General features: G+C 38.3%; 1 protein-coding gene and 1 pseudogene across 2 annotated transcripts in view; one reads left to right on the top strand and one right to left on the bottom strand.

The window, feature by feature from the left end:
* Positions 1-14824, top strand: part of LOC111332613 (protein virilizer homolog) — a 39057-nt gene that overhangs the window by 8478 nt on the left and 15755 nt on the right. Inside the window, exons 12-35 of the mRNA XM_088755594.1 lie at positions 1029-1084; positions 1211-1259; positions 1541-1571; positions 1710-1783; positions 2168-2251; positions 3089-3170; positions 3357-3424; positions 3864-3944; positions 4067-4155; positions 4612-4849; positions 5876-5979; positions 6449-6558; positions 7033-7100; positions 7438-7476; positions 7582-7659; positions 7921-7963; positions 8157-8237; positions 8548-8622; positions 9010-9090; positions 11387-11449; positions 11907-12012; positions 12523-12632; positions 13104-13432; positions 14122-14194. Coding sequence (XP_088611720.1) covers positions 1029-1084; positions 1211-1259; positions 1541-1571; positions 1710-1783; positions 2168-2251; positions 3089-3170; positions 3357-3424; positions 3864-3944; positions 4067-4155; positions 4612-4849; positions 5876-5979; positions 6449-6558; positions 7033-7100; positions 7438-7476; positions 7582-7659; positions 7921-7963; positions 8157-8237; positions 8548-8622; positions 9010-9090; positions 11387-11449; positions 11907-12012; positions 12523-12632; positions 13104-13432; positions 14122-14194 — 2212 coding nt within the window. The remainder of the gene's footprint in view (positions 1-1028; positions 1085-1210; positions 1260-1540; positions 1572-1709; positions 1784-2167; positions 2252-3088; positions 3171-3356; positions 3425-3863; positions 3945-4066; positions 4156-4611; positions 4850-5875; positions 5980-6448; positions 6559-7032; positions 7101-7437; positions 7477-7581; positions 7660-7920; positions 7964-8156; positions 8238-8547; positions 8623-9009; positions 9091-11386; positions 11450-11906; positions 12013-12522; positions 12633-13103; positions 13433-14121; positions 14195-14824) is intronic.
* LOC148735036 (uncharacterized) lies at positions 9155-11071 on the bottom strand (annotated as a pseudogene). The gene is made up of 4 exons (XR_015999445.1): positions 11015-11071; positions 9869-10266; positions 9401-9578; positions 9155-9165 (listed from the first exon to the last, which is right to left on the bottom strand). The product of XR_015999445.1 is annotated as an uncharacterized LOC148735036 (transcript).

The raw sequence follows: 14824 nt of genomic DNA, 5'->3' as shown, positions 1-14824 counted from the left end.
AGTGGAAGGGTCAACTTGATAAAACACTGCTACTGCTACAATGTAATTTTATTTGAGGGTGAGATAGGGTCCAATGGTTTGTGTACTGGTTGGCTCTGGATTTCAAGGTCTAAGTTTGACCCCTGGCTATGGATATTGTGTTTAAGTTGTTTGGCATTAGACACCCAACTCTCACTGTTCTTCTTTCTGCCAAGGAGTATATACATCTTAATAGACATTTTGTTGTATAGTATGGCTGAGTATTTTTACGAGTTGTGCCGTATTTTGACGAGCCCGTAGGGTGAGTCAAAATACAAATAACGAGTAAAAGTACTCAGCAATATTACACAACAAAATGTCTAATAAGTTATTTATTATCTAACGCACCAAATTGTTTGCGGATATTTATTTACGGGGAGTGTGTGACAGAAGTTTGCAAAGCGGAATGGAATTGGCGGATTGTTATGTTCACTTGCTGTTTCTATTTTCTTCAATTGATGAAGAAATTTCCTGGTTGTCTAGCTGTTTTTCTTCATTCGATTCATCTAATAAACTTGGATCTATATTTTCCTGCCATTTAGACTCTTCGTCATCAGAAATATAATTCAAATTGTCTGCCATTTTTTTCGTAACTTCAATCCAATTCTTCGCTTGCGCAATGTGAGAAAACCTGTCCAACCAGTACTCTGGAGTACAAATACCAAGTGATATTTGTACTCATGTATGGCATTATTTGTACTCTACTCGGTTTAGTTGGATAATAATATCTGATATTTACATTTACCAACAAACCTTCAAAGAAACCTTGAAAATTATTGAAAGAAGCATTCCATCCAGACAAACATTTTGGAAGTAATCTTACTAATGGATCATACTATGGAACCTATGGTTAGCTTCAGCTGTGCAACTCACTTGAAACTTGTGCAAGACCTGCTTCCTGGAACAAATTACAAATTATTACAAATTCAGGGCTGTGGGAATGGTTGCAATTAGTTAAAAATAAAAGTGGATAATATAAAAGTATATGCTTATCCTCTATAAAACTGCAGGGACAGACATTGTTTGAACACGTTGAAATGTGCTGCACTTCTGAGAGGAATAAGAAGTGAGTACACATATACAAAATGTAAATTTTATCATTAATATATAATGATTCCTTTTCCTAATAAGCAGTTGAAATAACTGAATTGCAACTCTAAAAAGATGTAATTATTATTTCAAATTCTATCAGATGGATTGAGCAACTTGAAGAGATACCCAGACTACTTATTCCAGGGCTGGTATGTCACTAGGATCTTAATCCTTATTTTAACAAATTATGTTGCAAGACAATTAGTAATTGTGCTTGTACCCAGCAGGGAAGATCTTTTGTTTGATAGCGAATTCTTCATAAGAATTCAAAGTAACTTTCTTGATTGTGTTTTGTATTGTAATCTGATACTATGTATTGTGCATATTTTTTTAACTCTCTTAATATGTGAATACAATTGCTATGAGAAGAAAGTTTGAATGTGTTATTATATCATGAAATCTAGCCAAAACAGTCTCCTTTTTTTTGCAGGCTTTTCTCACAAGAAGTGAACAGAAAGAAGGTTTTGTGCCCCAATCTATTCTGATTTTTCCCTTTTGTTGATTTGTCTGGTAACAAAACTGAACAAAGAGAAGAAGAAAACAAAACAAAGAGAATGTTTGTGTTCTACTTGTAATTGTTTGAGAATTTCAAATTGCAGGAGTGAAGAGAAAACTTATTGAATGGATCTTGTATTCCTTGGATATTGAGATGGCCCAGAAACTTCCCATAGCTGTAAGTTCTTTGTCTGTTTCTATAAATCAAACTGCCATCTGTTGTGATATTCCTTTCCACAGACTAACAAAGTACACCGTAGGGTGGCAAACAAAATAAAGCAATGTGAATTGTGTCATAATGGAATATTTAGATTACTTGAGATGCATAGGGTTGCTCTATGTGTTTTCAAGCCTTTCGGGACCACCCTTTGAAAATTATATTCCCATAACTAGTACCAACTTTCTGCTCCTCATACCTGCAGTTTGATAGTCAGTAGCTATTCTGTTGGGAAACAGAATGTCTTTCACTTGGCAGACTTCAAGTACAACTTACTTGCCATAAGACTGTATTTTGCTCTGTACATAGTAAATCTATCATTGTTTGTTTTATCTTCATCAACAGGCCAACATTCGATTGCTAAAAGCAGGACTCAAACTTGTTGGTGCAATGTGCTCCTGTGGATCAGAAGTTTCTTCTTTACTGATAGTGAGACTTGATGTTTTTGCTCTTGTTTGCATGAAAATTAATACTACTGTAATGGTGTAGAAGAGAACTATTCAGTTTTGGAATAGCTTGCGAACAGGCTCCCAGTTTGGAGGAGCACAACAAGTCCCGACGTCTGATTGAACGCAGAGCCTGTTTGTAGGCTAGTTTTGGAAGGGTTGATAGAGAAGGCTAAATTCTTAACCCTTTAACTCCCATGAGTGATGGAGACAGAATTTCTCCTCATAATAGCAATTCAGTCTCAAGCAGACAAGTGATGAGAGTAAAGGAAAATATATCAATTAGGGGATAAGTGGTTGATCCAATACTTAATTCTCCAAGCTAACCTTATTAGAATTGTCTTGCAGACAGTAATTAGATCATGGGAGCTGAAATTGTTAAAAAGAAGTATGGGAATTTGCAGAGATTTCAAAAGCTGGGAAAGTTTGGGAAATAAAGTTCAATAATGTTTTGAATATTTCCCAAGCTGTGGCAATTGTTCAATTTCTTGTTAAGGTCTTGGCAATGTAGCTTTGACCACAATATTTTTAGAGATGGAATGATGGAATATTTGTAGTTTAGGGGCAATTCCTTAACAACAGCTATTGGACAGTATGACTCTTAACTTGGAAAATGAAGAGTCACTATTTGAATAATTTTTGAAACAGTATTTAATTGTGGTTGCACAATGTATTGTAGACAAGCCCTGGTTAAGTGCTAGATTGACTATGTTTCTGTTGGATAATCTCATCTGATAAGTGTAGCTTTCTTTAACTATTAAAAAAATCAAATGTATGCATATGTGGCATACTAAAAGCCAAATTTATCATTCACATATAGGAAGCCGGGATTCAGGAGTGCCTTGGTAAACTTCTTACTACAGAACACATGTCCTCTTCAATGAAATTGTTGACTTTGCAAGGTTAGTGTTAAATTGGTTTATTCCAAAATTAATGTTTGTAGAGGATACTTCAAATTTCTCTCGGCTTTGTACTTTATTATGTAGAATGGACATATTTGAGACATTTAAAATAATTTATAACGCCAATTGTCCTTGTTAAATTCTGTGTTAACAAAAGTTTTATGTTTTGTTTTTTGAATGCTATAGCCATTGATAACACTACAGATTCCCACATTGGAATGGAACATTTTCTTGGATGGGATGAAGATGTCATGGTAAACATCAAAATGATATTGAAATGTATGATTGGTTTTGCAAGCAAATGTTTGGTTTTGCTTGTACATTTAATGTACATGGCTACTTCTCAAAATGTCTAGCTTGGAATACCTGGAAAGTCATGGAATTTTATAATTTTATTCTCCAGGGTTGGAATGTAAGTTTAGCTCCTGTAAAATCATGGAAAGTCATGGAAAATCAGCAGGCTTTCTATGAGTGAAAAATTCACTGATGAGTCAAAAAATAAGATTAAATTCAGAAGAAATAAACATCTACGCTTGCAGTCATGGTTGTGAACCAATCAGTATACTTGCCTAACTTCAGTGAAGGAAATTTTTGAAAAGTCACAGGAAAAGGCCTGGAATTTTCACAGCTCAAAAGGGTACAAAAACCCTGTGGTAGTAGTTGAAGTTGTGGATATTGTCTTTAATTTTTAAGGTTAAGGAAAGTGAAGGAAACACTGTCCAAGAAGAATCCAAAAGTTACCAGCAACTTGTTGATTTTCTTCTCACTGATCAGGTAGTATTCTTTTGTATAACAGTGACATTGAAATTGATTTTGAGTTCAGTTTGTTTCATCTTGGTGTAGATCTTACAACAGTTATGGTTCTTCTTAGTGACTGATATTTTTTTCAACACTAGACTGTACGTGTGGTAGAATCTGCTTCAGCTCTTGCTCGCAAAGTCCACTTGTATGAATTGCTTGCACTTCTGCAGAAAACTGTAGACAAGTAAGTAAGTTACATATACTCTAACACATATATACAGGTAACTATATTTTTTTTCTGGTTTCTTTTTTGTTGTTGTTTTTTTTGTTTTAGATTTTTTGGACCAGTTGTTGCACCAAACTGACTTGAAAAAATAATGATAATTAAAAAAAAATGTTTTTAGGTTAACTTCACAGCTGAGTATGACTTCCTTACACTATGCATCCACTTAGCAAAATTTTCTTACTATTCTTGAAATACAGTCACTCTCTGTGTTCTTTTGGGTTGGTCAGGCTACCTGTCTGTTATATAGTTAGGCAGGCAGTAATTAAGAGACTGAGTGTGTCATTCAGTCATTTAGTCAGTCAGCAAGTTAGTCATTTATCAAGTCAGTTCTTCAGTGCCAGTCAGTAAATAAATCAGTCAGAGAAGCATATCAGGTAGGTGAATCACAAATTGTTTACTTTGCTGTTTGTGCAGAATTATTGAAACAACTCCCAGTCCCAGGCAGACAGATCCTGAAACAGACTCAGTTGGGGAGGTAACTGAATCCAAGCAGGCAGCTGATGTGATGTCCCCTGAACCAGACATGGCTATGGATACATCAGGGCTGGCTGCAGGTGAACGAGAGCAACCCCTTAATGCAGGGATGATAGAGATCCTCGCAAGCACCCTTGAAGAGATTTGTATCTACCTTAATCAGGCCCAGCACATGATAGTAAGCTGATTGAGTTCATATTATACAGACACAGCAGTAGATAATATAGCAGTACCATGCAATCTTGTTATGAATATCTTAAGTGTGCATTCATACAGCTACATCCTCCATGGAAGGTGGTTTTATTACTAGTACACCTTTACACTATCATCAGCATGAAAATTCTCCATATGGCTCTTTATAAATTTCCTAAGGCACTGATGAGGAGAATTTAGCTAAAAATTAGGAGCTTTTCAAGTTTGATGATTTATGAAATTTTTGTGAGCATGATGGTTGATTCAGCAATGTATGTTTGTGAGAAATAATTAGGTGGTGGTCACCCTCAGGGGTTAAAGAGATAAGAATTTGAAACCAGTGTGATGAAATATTGTAATAATCATTGCATCTCATTGATCACTTTCACGGGTTTATTACGAATCAACTTAACGGCCTGCTCCCAGTTGGCTCGTTAGCTCAATTGGTAGAGCACTGCACTAGTATCACAGAGGTCAGTGGTTTGAGTCCCGTACAGGCCTGATTTGTTTCAGGTCTGATTTTCACTATTGCATAAATAGCGCTATCTACTGCGAGAATCACACATCATACGTATAGATGGAATTATTGGTTACTTCTTCTTCACTTTGATCACATAATCTGATCATTCAGGTGAAGGAAGTCATGAAAAGGACCCTTGCAGTTTTGGGTGTCTGTTTTTTTGACAACTAGGGAAAAAGCCAGAGTTTGAAGCCTTTCACATTTCCAGTAACCTCCTCTAGTCATTGAAATATGTGTGCCAAAGGCAGATTCTGATTGGTCCATTAATTCTCTAACAGAAGGGAAAAATTTGGTACAAAATTGTTCTTAGTGTGGGAAGGTGTCCTTGGCATAAGACAGCCACAGAGCACTTTTGTGCTTATCCATTATTGGAGTCACTAGCCCTCTTTCTGCTAACCAATAAAAGTGTTCAAATAACAAGGTTTGACAAGATATATATTATATAGAGATATAAAGGATTAAAATTAAGGCAGTGATTTCTTTTCTATTTAGGTTCAGGCTCCTGTGAAAGCATTTCCCACCTCAGCAAAGATCACAGGATTTGATAAATCTCCTAAAGATCCTTATCCAGTTTTGTTTCACTTCTTCAAAGCACGGTAATTGAATTTTATAGCTCTAGTGTTTTAGTGTACTGCAGAGGATTTTAGATACACCTCTACAGGTAACCTGTGGGACATGGCAATGTACTGTAGAGGTTATGACTCACACTTGATTTGAGATCAAGAGACCTTTCCTTGGTTTGTGTTGTGTTATGGGTTGCATTCTTGGGACAAGACGCCATACTCTCACACTGCCTCTCTCCATAAAAAAGTTCAAATTTTTGCTGCTGAATTGTTAGGGAAATTTGACAAGATACTAGGGGTCATCTGTGATGGACCAGCTTCTCATTTTCTCATGGAGGGAAAGTAACATTAGTCTTAGGTGCTCAGATGTGCATAAACTGAAGATAAAATCTGCAGTTATAGGCTTCTTGGCTCAAAGGTTTAATCATCCCAATAGAGCAAGCAAATGTAGGTTTTTTTGAAACTCTCTTTGTTTTTTTTTTCTTTTTTTTTTCCATTTTAGTCGTCTTCTGGAGTCCATTCTGGTTGTGATGTCCTCAACAGCTGGTTGCCATCCTGCAGTGTTTGGGCCAATCAGAGATTTGTTCTTTACATTGTTACAGTCCCAGCAAGGTACTAACTAAAGGCACTTTGTATGCTTCTAACTGGCTTGTCAACTTTGACACTAAAAGTATTTTGAGAAAGGTTGTGTGAGGTGGCAAAAATATATGGTAAAAACGCCGATTCAGAAGCTATGGTGCAGACCTCCTTGACTTTGTACAGTTGTCTGTTTTTGTGGTCATACATGGTAACCTATGGAAATAGTGAGATGTCCTGATAGGTCCCATTCTTCATTACGACTAAATTGTTATGGAAAATGAAGCACGATCTGGTCCTTGAAATTTGATTTTAAAGTTTTACTAGAAATCTTTTTTGGTTCCATAAGCTTTCTAGACCATTAACTAAGGCTAGACAAGTAAAAGGGCAGAGGTCTTTGAGGAAAGGCAAGAGAGCCTATAAACACTGCTTTGGATACCAGTGTTGTATATACCAGCCATTTGAGTGCAATTTGGGCTAAATGGTATGCTTGTACTCTTTCACTTGCAGGTTTGTTGTTTCTCTCCTCTCATCCTGACACTATAAATGGTCTTATCCGTGTCCTTACTCAAACAACTGTAAGTAACTGTTTTTTTCCTTCCTCAATAGTCTGGTAATTCTGCTGAATACTTTCTGTACTGTACAGAACCATGAAAACACAGAATCTGTTTGTTTTATATGAGAACAAAGCAAAATGTTGTTGATTAAGCTTACCATATAATATTTGGTGTTCTACCTTTGATTGGTTAATAAGTATATTATGTTCATCCACAATTTATTTCTTTTCTCATTTGTTTCTCCCTCATCACTCATCTGCTCTCTTCCTACTGACCTACCCCATGACAGTTGCATTACCAACACAATCCTTGCTTGCTAATTTGCCTTCCAACATTCTGACACTGAGTTTGATTTCAGGAGGCTGATATTCACCATAGTGATGCAGCACCACTGAATGTAAGTACTTTCAGATGGATTGTTTAGGATATTTAACCCAAAATGTTTGAACAACTTCTCTGGGGTATCAGTGTTTATTGCTTTCAATATATTCACACCCTCTAGGAAATCCTCACAGACACAACTGCTGCAGACTCTTGCACTCCTCAGCACCTGGGACTTTTGCTGATTTATCATTTGCAGGTAAAGTGTATTTACATTGTCCATTTCACCTTAATTGCAATATTTTTATTAAAGACTGTTTGAGAGAGAATAAAAACAAAGATTTTGTGAATTGAAGCATCTGAAAGGAAAACTTTGAAGTGTTTGAAAACTAATTTTTTGCCTAAGAACTTAAAGCCTTTCAGGTCATGTTCTGTCAATATAATTATTTATCTGTTTATTACTTAATTACTCTGATGTTAATGTATTTATTTCCATGCTTTTGTTTGTTGCGCATTCCAGACTTTACAAGCTGTGGATCAATTGCTAACATCTCTTACTCCAGGTAATCTTTTAACTTCTTTCTCCACATCCTTTAATACTGAATTTAATTTTGATTCGCTTTTCAACAATGACACACCCATAACTATCCCCATAGCACAGCGTATGTGTGTCCATGGTGTATCATCGGCAGGCAGAGACTTTGGTTAATATTGATGTTACATTCAGTCTGACATAGAATCTTTTTTCCCCTCTAGATTTGCTTCCAAATGACATGGATGGAGCTGACCTGCTGTCCACTTTACATACTCTCTACTCCATGACCTTTACAGCCATTGGTGAGTTATGAAGACAATGTTAGGAGCTCTGTAGCTTATTACGGTCACGAATTATAAAAGATCATTAGTTTCAACGTTTTCATTCACAAGATCTGAAATCTAATTCTCTTCAATGATGTCAATATATTTCTTTGTTTGCTCGTACTGAAAATTTGGTGCACCATAGGAACGAAATCCCTGACTTGATAATTTTCTTGCCATTCATTACCTGTGTTTCTCTTACCTATCAACACAGGCAAACAGTGGCCCACTTTTTCCAAGATGATGAGGCAGTTCAGTTATTTATCATGCTCTTGTTTTCTTCTTGTAGGTAAAGCAGCAGTCGTGTCTGTTCTTAGCTTGGAAACAAATCTAAGTGCTCTACTTCCGTTTGTTGAATCTACAGGTAAGTTACTCTCGTTATGAGTGTTGTCTTTTCGTCGCGTTTGGAAAAAAAACAGCTAAGATTTTTAGAAAAGATGATTTCTTTCCAGTAGTCCGACTCGGGGCTGTCGCTAAGCGCCGGCTGCCTGCGAAATTCAGCGGCTAAAAATCCTGCCGATGATCGCTCGGTAGAGCATAACATGCACTTCTGAGGTTTCCCACTTACAAAGAGCCGCATCACTTCAAATTTCAGCCGGCTGCATAACTTTTTCTTAGCTACAACCCTGGTAGTCCCAGCACGGCATGGCTCCATGTGCATTTACGTCAGTCAAATATTTCCTCATTTTGTAATTAATTCAGCATCAAAAGGATGGCAAAAGTATTTTGTGTGATATTTTTTTTCCATTAGGAGATGCAAAAGACGATGCGAAATTGAAGAAATGTGTGTCAACAAGATATGCCACGGTGTTGATTCTTTTAACTGTAAAATGTGAGTATTAATGAAGCAATTTTCACTGAGGGTCGAAAGTAATCCGGGGTTGCTTTGGTTTCAATTAACCTTGCTCTGTGATTGGTCCAGAAAACTCGGGCCATCTTCCCAACCAATCAGATAGAAACTTGATCTCTCGCATTTTCCCGCGCTTCGAGCGGTTTGTTTATTTTTCACTTTGATTTCTTATTGGCCAGCGATGAGGTAAACTTTTGTTTTGATTGGTCGCTGGGATTACTTTTGTTATGGTTTTCGATAGTCTCCCTTGCAGCCCTTTCCGGCGTCGTCACGCAAGCGAAAACTCCCCCACCAACAATTATGTCATGGCATTTTGCCTCTGCACACTTCAACTGCTTGTTCTGCTGTGTGATGGGTTCTTTGGCATAGGTTAGATCAGCATCATAGTCTTCGCCCAGCTTATCCATGGTTCTCAGAATGCTGGTATTGGCATTTGTGATCTTCATCTTATTGAATCTAGCAATTGTGGTCTGTATCAGAACAAAAAGCTGATGTTGTTAAAAATTTCAGGATTGCTGTAGAAGTGAATTTCATGTTTACAGCATAATTTTTTTCAATGCTAAACGTACTTAGCGTGAGCATCATTAATCAATGAATATAAGATTTACTAAATACTCCAACGTTATCCTAATTCCTTTGTTTTCGTTTATAAAATCCATACTTTTTAGTCAGATATTTTTAGATTATGACAAGCAGTGTTAAGAAAATGTAGTTTAAATGCACTCACTGAATAAATAAGAAATATTGATTTAGACAATACCTCGACTGACTTTGATTTGAGAAGAACACCAAGAACACATGCAGTTGCATTCATTTTCTCATTCCTCTGTTTGAGAAGAATTGAGCCTGCCACTGCCACGCTAGAGAACCATGTTTTATCTTTGGTTCTCTTGTTAGCAGCGCAGATCATCAGCACGGAGTAAAACAGTGGCGCCCTTTCTTTCCACTCTTCGCAAAGCTTTTGCAAATCAAACTTTGCCAGTCGTCCTTCCCGGACTTTCGCAAAAGTGATGGATTGTTCGACGAGCAAAGAGCGGTGACTTCCTTTGATAGTAATCTTAACTTCTTCTCCAAGACTTGGTTTCTTAGGGAAGCGTGTTCCAACACCGCATTTGCAATCTGCGAAGGAAAATCATAAGCAATCGCCTTCCCAATGGACTGATATCCGCCTCATAAGGTTTTCTTTACTGTTTTGCTTGGATACTGAATAGTTACTACAGTCTTTGGAGTCTTCGGTGTGTTTACTGTTCATTGAGAGTTCGGTGTCCAAGTAAATAATGGCGCTTGAAATTGCATGGGACTTTTACACACGAGCGGTAAAAGCTGGGGAAACACTTGTTGGATTAACTTAGATTGTCTCCGGGGAAGTGAAACACTTTCACATTGAAGTCCACTTCTGTTCGGTGTAAGGATAACTGACCTGCTACTCAACGTGCGATTCACTAGTAGTAGTTGACACGTCGAAGTCCAAACACCTTGGTGCTTTTCCTCGAGTAGCTTCTTTCTCGCTGTCCTCGTTCGACAATCGCTTTATACTCACTCGTCGGTTTGAGAACGTTGAATAGATTTGATTCTTGATTTCTCCAGTGCTATCATAGCTTTTCTTGAACTTTATTAGAAGCTTGTAGCACTCGCGAAAAATTGATAGCTCTCTTGAGTTAGGGCCTGATTACATGAGCCGAACTGGCCCGGTTAGCCGGGCTGATTTCTTTTGTTTTCACGCTTTGGCGAACACCAAAACAAAAGGAATCAGCCCGGCTAACTGGGCCAGCCCGGCTCATGTAATCAGGCCCTTAGAATAGCTGTAGAGGTCAACATCGATACAAGCCTTGATTATCTCAGGAAAATTCCAAGCACTTCTCCCAAATAAACAGAGTTTATCTTTAGAAACAGCAGAAGAGCAAACAAAACAGCGACCATTATCTGATATTTTCTTCGGAGTTTCGATAACATCGCATTCCATCTTTAGAAACTAACACTAACGCAGTGAATTCGCACGAATAAAAATATCGCATGTTCATTGGTTGTTTGTCAGACAATAACTTTATTTTGATTGGATAACACATTACAATGGGAAAGGAGTGTTGTTCGAATGTGAGCAGCCGTTGGTGGGGGAGTTTTCGCTTGCGTGACGACGCCGGAAAGGGCTGCAAGGGAGACTAGGTTTTCGACACTCGATTTAAAATTGCGATAACTATATCATGAATGAATTGCTTTGCATTTCGTATTTGGTATGCTTCAATTGTATTAGTTTCACAAATAATTTTATCTTTTTCAGTGTCTGAGAATGTGGAAATGTTATCTAAACTTGCACCGAGACTCACAGCTGTAACTGAAAGAGGTAAGAATGATTTCTATATTCTTTCTTCTTCATCTCTGTCGGTACATACCTGTCCCTTTGGGAAGGTACAGCTAGATATCATGCGATAAAAGGAAGCTTTCCCAGAGACATCTTAGATTTCATGCCAGAAAAATGACTCAAGCAAAACGCAATGTTTTGCAATCGGTCATGTAATGTTGGAGAACAACCACATATTTCTCCAATTTCATAATTAAATTCTTAAGCGGCCTTTTCGCTCTCTGAATTCGTGGGAAAAAATTAATTCCGGTAAACCCGAAGAAACTAGAGCATATGACACAGTAAGTCAGATCAAAAGATTTAAAGACTTGAATGATAAGATGAGAACTCGGCCAATTAGGTAGCGTATTCTTTTGAAACCGTACCATCTCTTCGGCTACTACTACTTTTTCAATTTTTTTTCTTTGTGAATAATTTCGTGTTTGGCTTTATTTCTCAGTTGATGCGGACTCCTCAATCACCGAACTGGGCCATTGGCTGGTTGCTTTGAAAGATATCAAGTTTGATATGTCAGGCATCGGCAAACTAGTAGAATTTGTGAAAAGGTAAATTTTTTTTCTTTTACCCACTTGCACTTGCCATTTTCAGTCTATTTCAAGTTCAAATATTTTCTCAAACCGATTACCGTACCCAAAGAGAGAGAGGGACTAAATAGCCCCAGTGTTCAGTTAGCCGGTCACCAAATTGACATGTTTTCTTGATTCAAACACTGGTCAAGCTTTTCTTATTTTGTTCACGTGCAAGAATCCGTACCCAAGCAGTTACCCATCCCCTTTATAAAATACAAGGCGGTGGGGGGGGGGGGGGGGGGAGAGGAAAGGAAGTGCTTTGGGATAGAATAGCATCCCATCCAGAAAGAGCGGCGATTTTCCCAGTCAGCTCAACTTCTCAACAGGGTACACTGAAAACAAACTAAGCAAGTGCTGTCACGGATAATAATCCTTTATCCGTTATTCCTTACCTCCCAAGCCTTTGGACCTACTTAGAGGGTGTCTCGTACGAATGTTTTCCATGTATAATCATAACTGTCATCTCTTACATTTCATTTGAATTAGCCATCTGGATGAGATGAATGTCACACCCAGTGTTGCGAGTGGAGTGCTGATGGCTCTTCGAGTCTTAAGATACCTCGCATGTCCTGTGGAAAAATCAAACACAACTGAAGGTTGGTTAATAGGTGTACTGTTAATTTAGTAGTTGGGAAAATGTCGTAACCTGAGGGTGAACTCCCCAAAGAGATAATTACTTCAGTTTTCCGAGAGGGAAGCTCGAGAAAAACTGTAAACTTAATTGACGATTGTGTAATCAATGTCTTTATGACGTAGAACGAATTTATTATAAGGTTTTACTTCAAACTGACGCTATCGCGTTTGTTGTCTATCAAAAATATTTTTGAAGCGTTCAGGAAAAGTCGCGTTTAAGCAGCGCACTGTCAAAATCGTTTCCTGCTCGGGTCTGTCTTTTCAGTATTTTCTGGTGATTTAATGTGCCTGAAGTATTACTTACTGTTCTACGCCGAAAAAAAAAAACTCTGTCGTCTTGTATTAGTTTTAAACGAAGAATCTTTTGGAATTGGCCTTATGCTTTCAAAAATTACTGAATATCACTTCGTCTGTGATTTTGTTTGTCTTGGCAGTGATTCAGAGAGATCTCAACCACAACTTGGCCTGTATCGAACTATTCTCTGCAAATGCCATGGACGTGTTTATCAACGTGTTTCAAAAACTGGGGGACTTCCTGCTTCGTCCCTGGAGGCAGGGCCAGCCCCTGCACACTGGACCTCCCCTAGTTATGGTTTCCATGGTAACACCTCTTCTTGCGTTGGTGAAGACTCTTCTGGTAGAGCTGCTGAACAGTGGTAAATACCAGTTCAAAGATCGAAGGCTCATGAAGGCACTGATGATGCTTCATACTGTGATGTGCACAGCTCCAATGACAGGACAACTCAGCAGCCTTGCTCATAAGGTGAGGAGGAATTAAGAGTCTTACATTAGGATGAAGAGTATTTGTAGTCGGGCTTTTTTCCTGCCATTATGACATCCTTGTAAAAATTCAGTAAATGGTTTGAACCCGGGGGTAACATGTGAAAGTGTAGTCTGATCGTCTGGGTGAGTGTAGTCCTGAGAAGGACTGTTGTCGGTGGCAGTGACTGAGAGGTGGCAGTGACTCGTCAGTCACTGCCACCGACAACAGTCCTTCTCAGGACTACACTCACCCGGACGATCAGACTACACCTTCACTTGTAAAAATTGTTGGCAAACGACGACTGCTTTCACGTTTATCCGCCAAGGTGACGCTGTTTTAGGCACGTATGTGTAGTGTTTTACTTTTACTCCCACCAGAATCAGGCTTGGTATAGTTTGGGCGGAGTGAGAGGTGCCCTTTGCAACCTTCTTTCTACTTGCCTATTTGCTTATTGTTCAAGTGTTAATCATGGCCGCTTGAGGGTATTTCTATAAACCGGTTTTTGTTAAACATTGAACATTCCTGATTTCAATTACCATGTCCACTCAAGTGTTTGTAGGGTATTTTGTATCAATAGACTTTAGTAGCAATTGTTTGTCCTTCAGAAGTAAGGTAGGTGGTAATATATAGACACCGTCGTTAGTTTTCTGAGAGCTGACTCTCTGTTTGTTTGTTTGATTTTTTCTAAGGTGCAAAGTGAAATTGTTGACGTTTTCATGACATTTACTAGGCCAGTCATACAATCATCTGACCATGAAGAAGGTAAGCAGCTACAACAGTGCAAACGGAAAGATATTGCCGGAAATAAGCAGCGCTAGAAGACTAAACAAACCTGAATTGGGAACTAAACATGACTTCCCTTTAAAAGGTCGTGAGTTTCAGGGAGTCATCTCAGAACGGAGACCGTGACTTAGTTGAAGACATTTCTGCTTCCATTTCCAAAGAAAGAGGAGGCCTGGTGAAAAATTGACCACCGGCAAAGACAAGGGCAAAACGTGTCTAAATAGATTATAACGACCATGGGCTAAAGAGCAAACAGTCATGCACATGCTCAGTAAAGAAAGAGGAGGCCTGGTGAAAAATTGACCACCGGCAAAGACAAGGGCAAAACGTGTCTAAATAGATTATAACGACCATGGGCTAAAGAGCAAACAGTCTTGCACATGCTCAGTAAAGAAAGAGGAGGTCTGGTGAAAAATTGACCACCGGCAAAGACAAGGGCAAAACGTGTCTAAATAGATTATAACGACCATGGGCTAAAGAGCAAACAGTCTTGCACATGCTCAGTAAGTCTCCTCGGCCTTTGGTTTCGTGTTTGTACTTAACACCGCTACAGCTATCACATTTTCCCCTCATAGTATCGCTGGGTAAACAATGGAAAGTTTCTGTTGA

The sequence above is a fragment of the Stylophora pistillata genome, chromosome 3 (assembly GCF_964205215.1).
Source record: "Stylophora pistillata chromosome 3, jaStyPist1.2, whole genome shotgun sequence".
Lineage (NCBI taxonomy): Eukaryota > Metazoa > Cnidaria > Anthozoa > Scleractinia > Pocilloporidae > Stylophora > Stylophora pistillata.
This window is presented reverse-complemented; position numbering and strand designations above follow the sequence as displayed.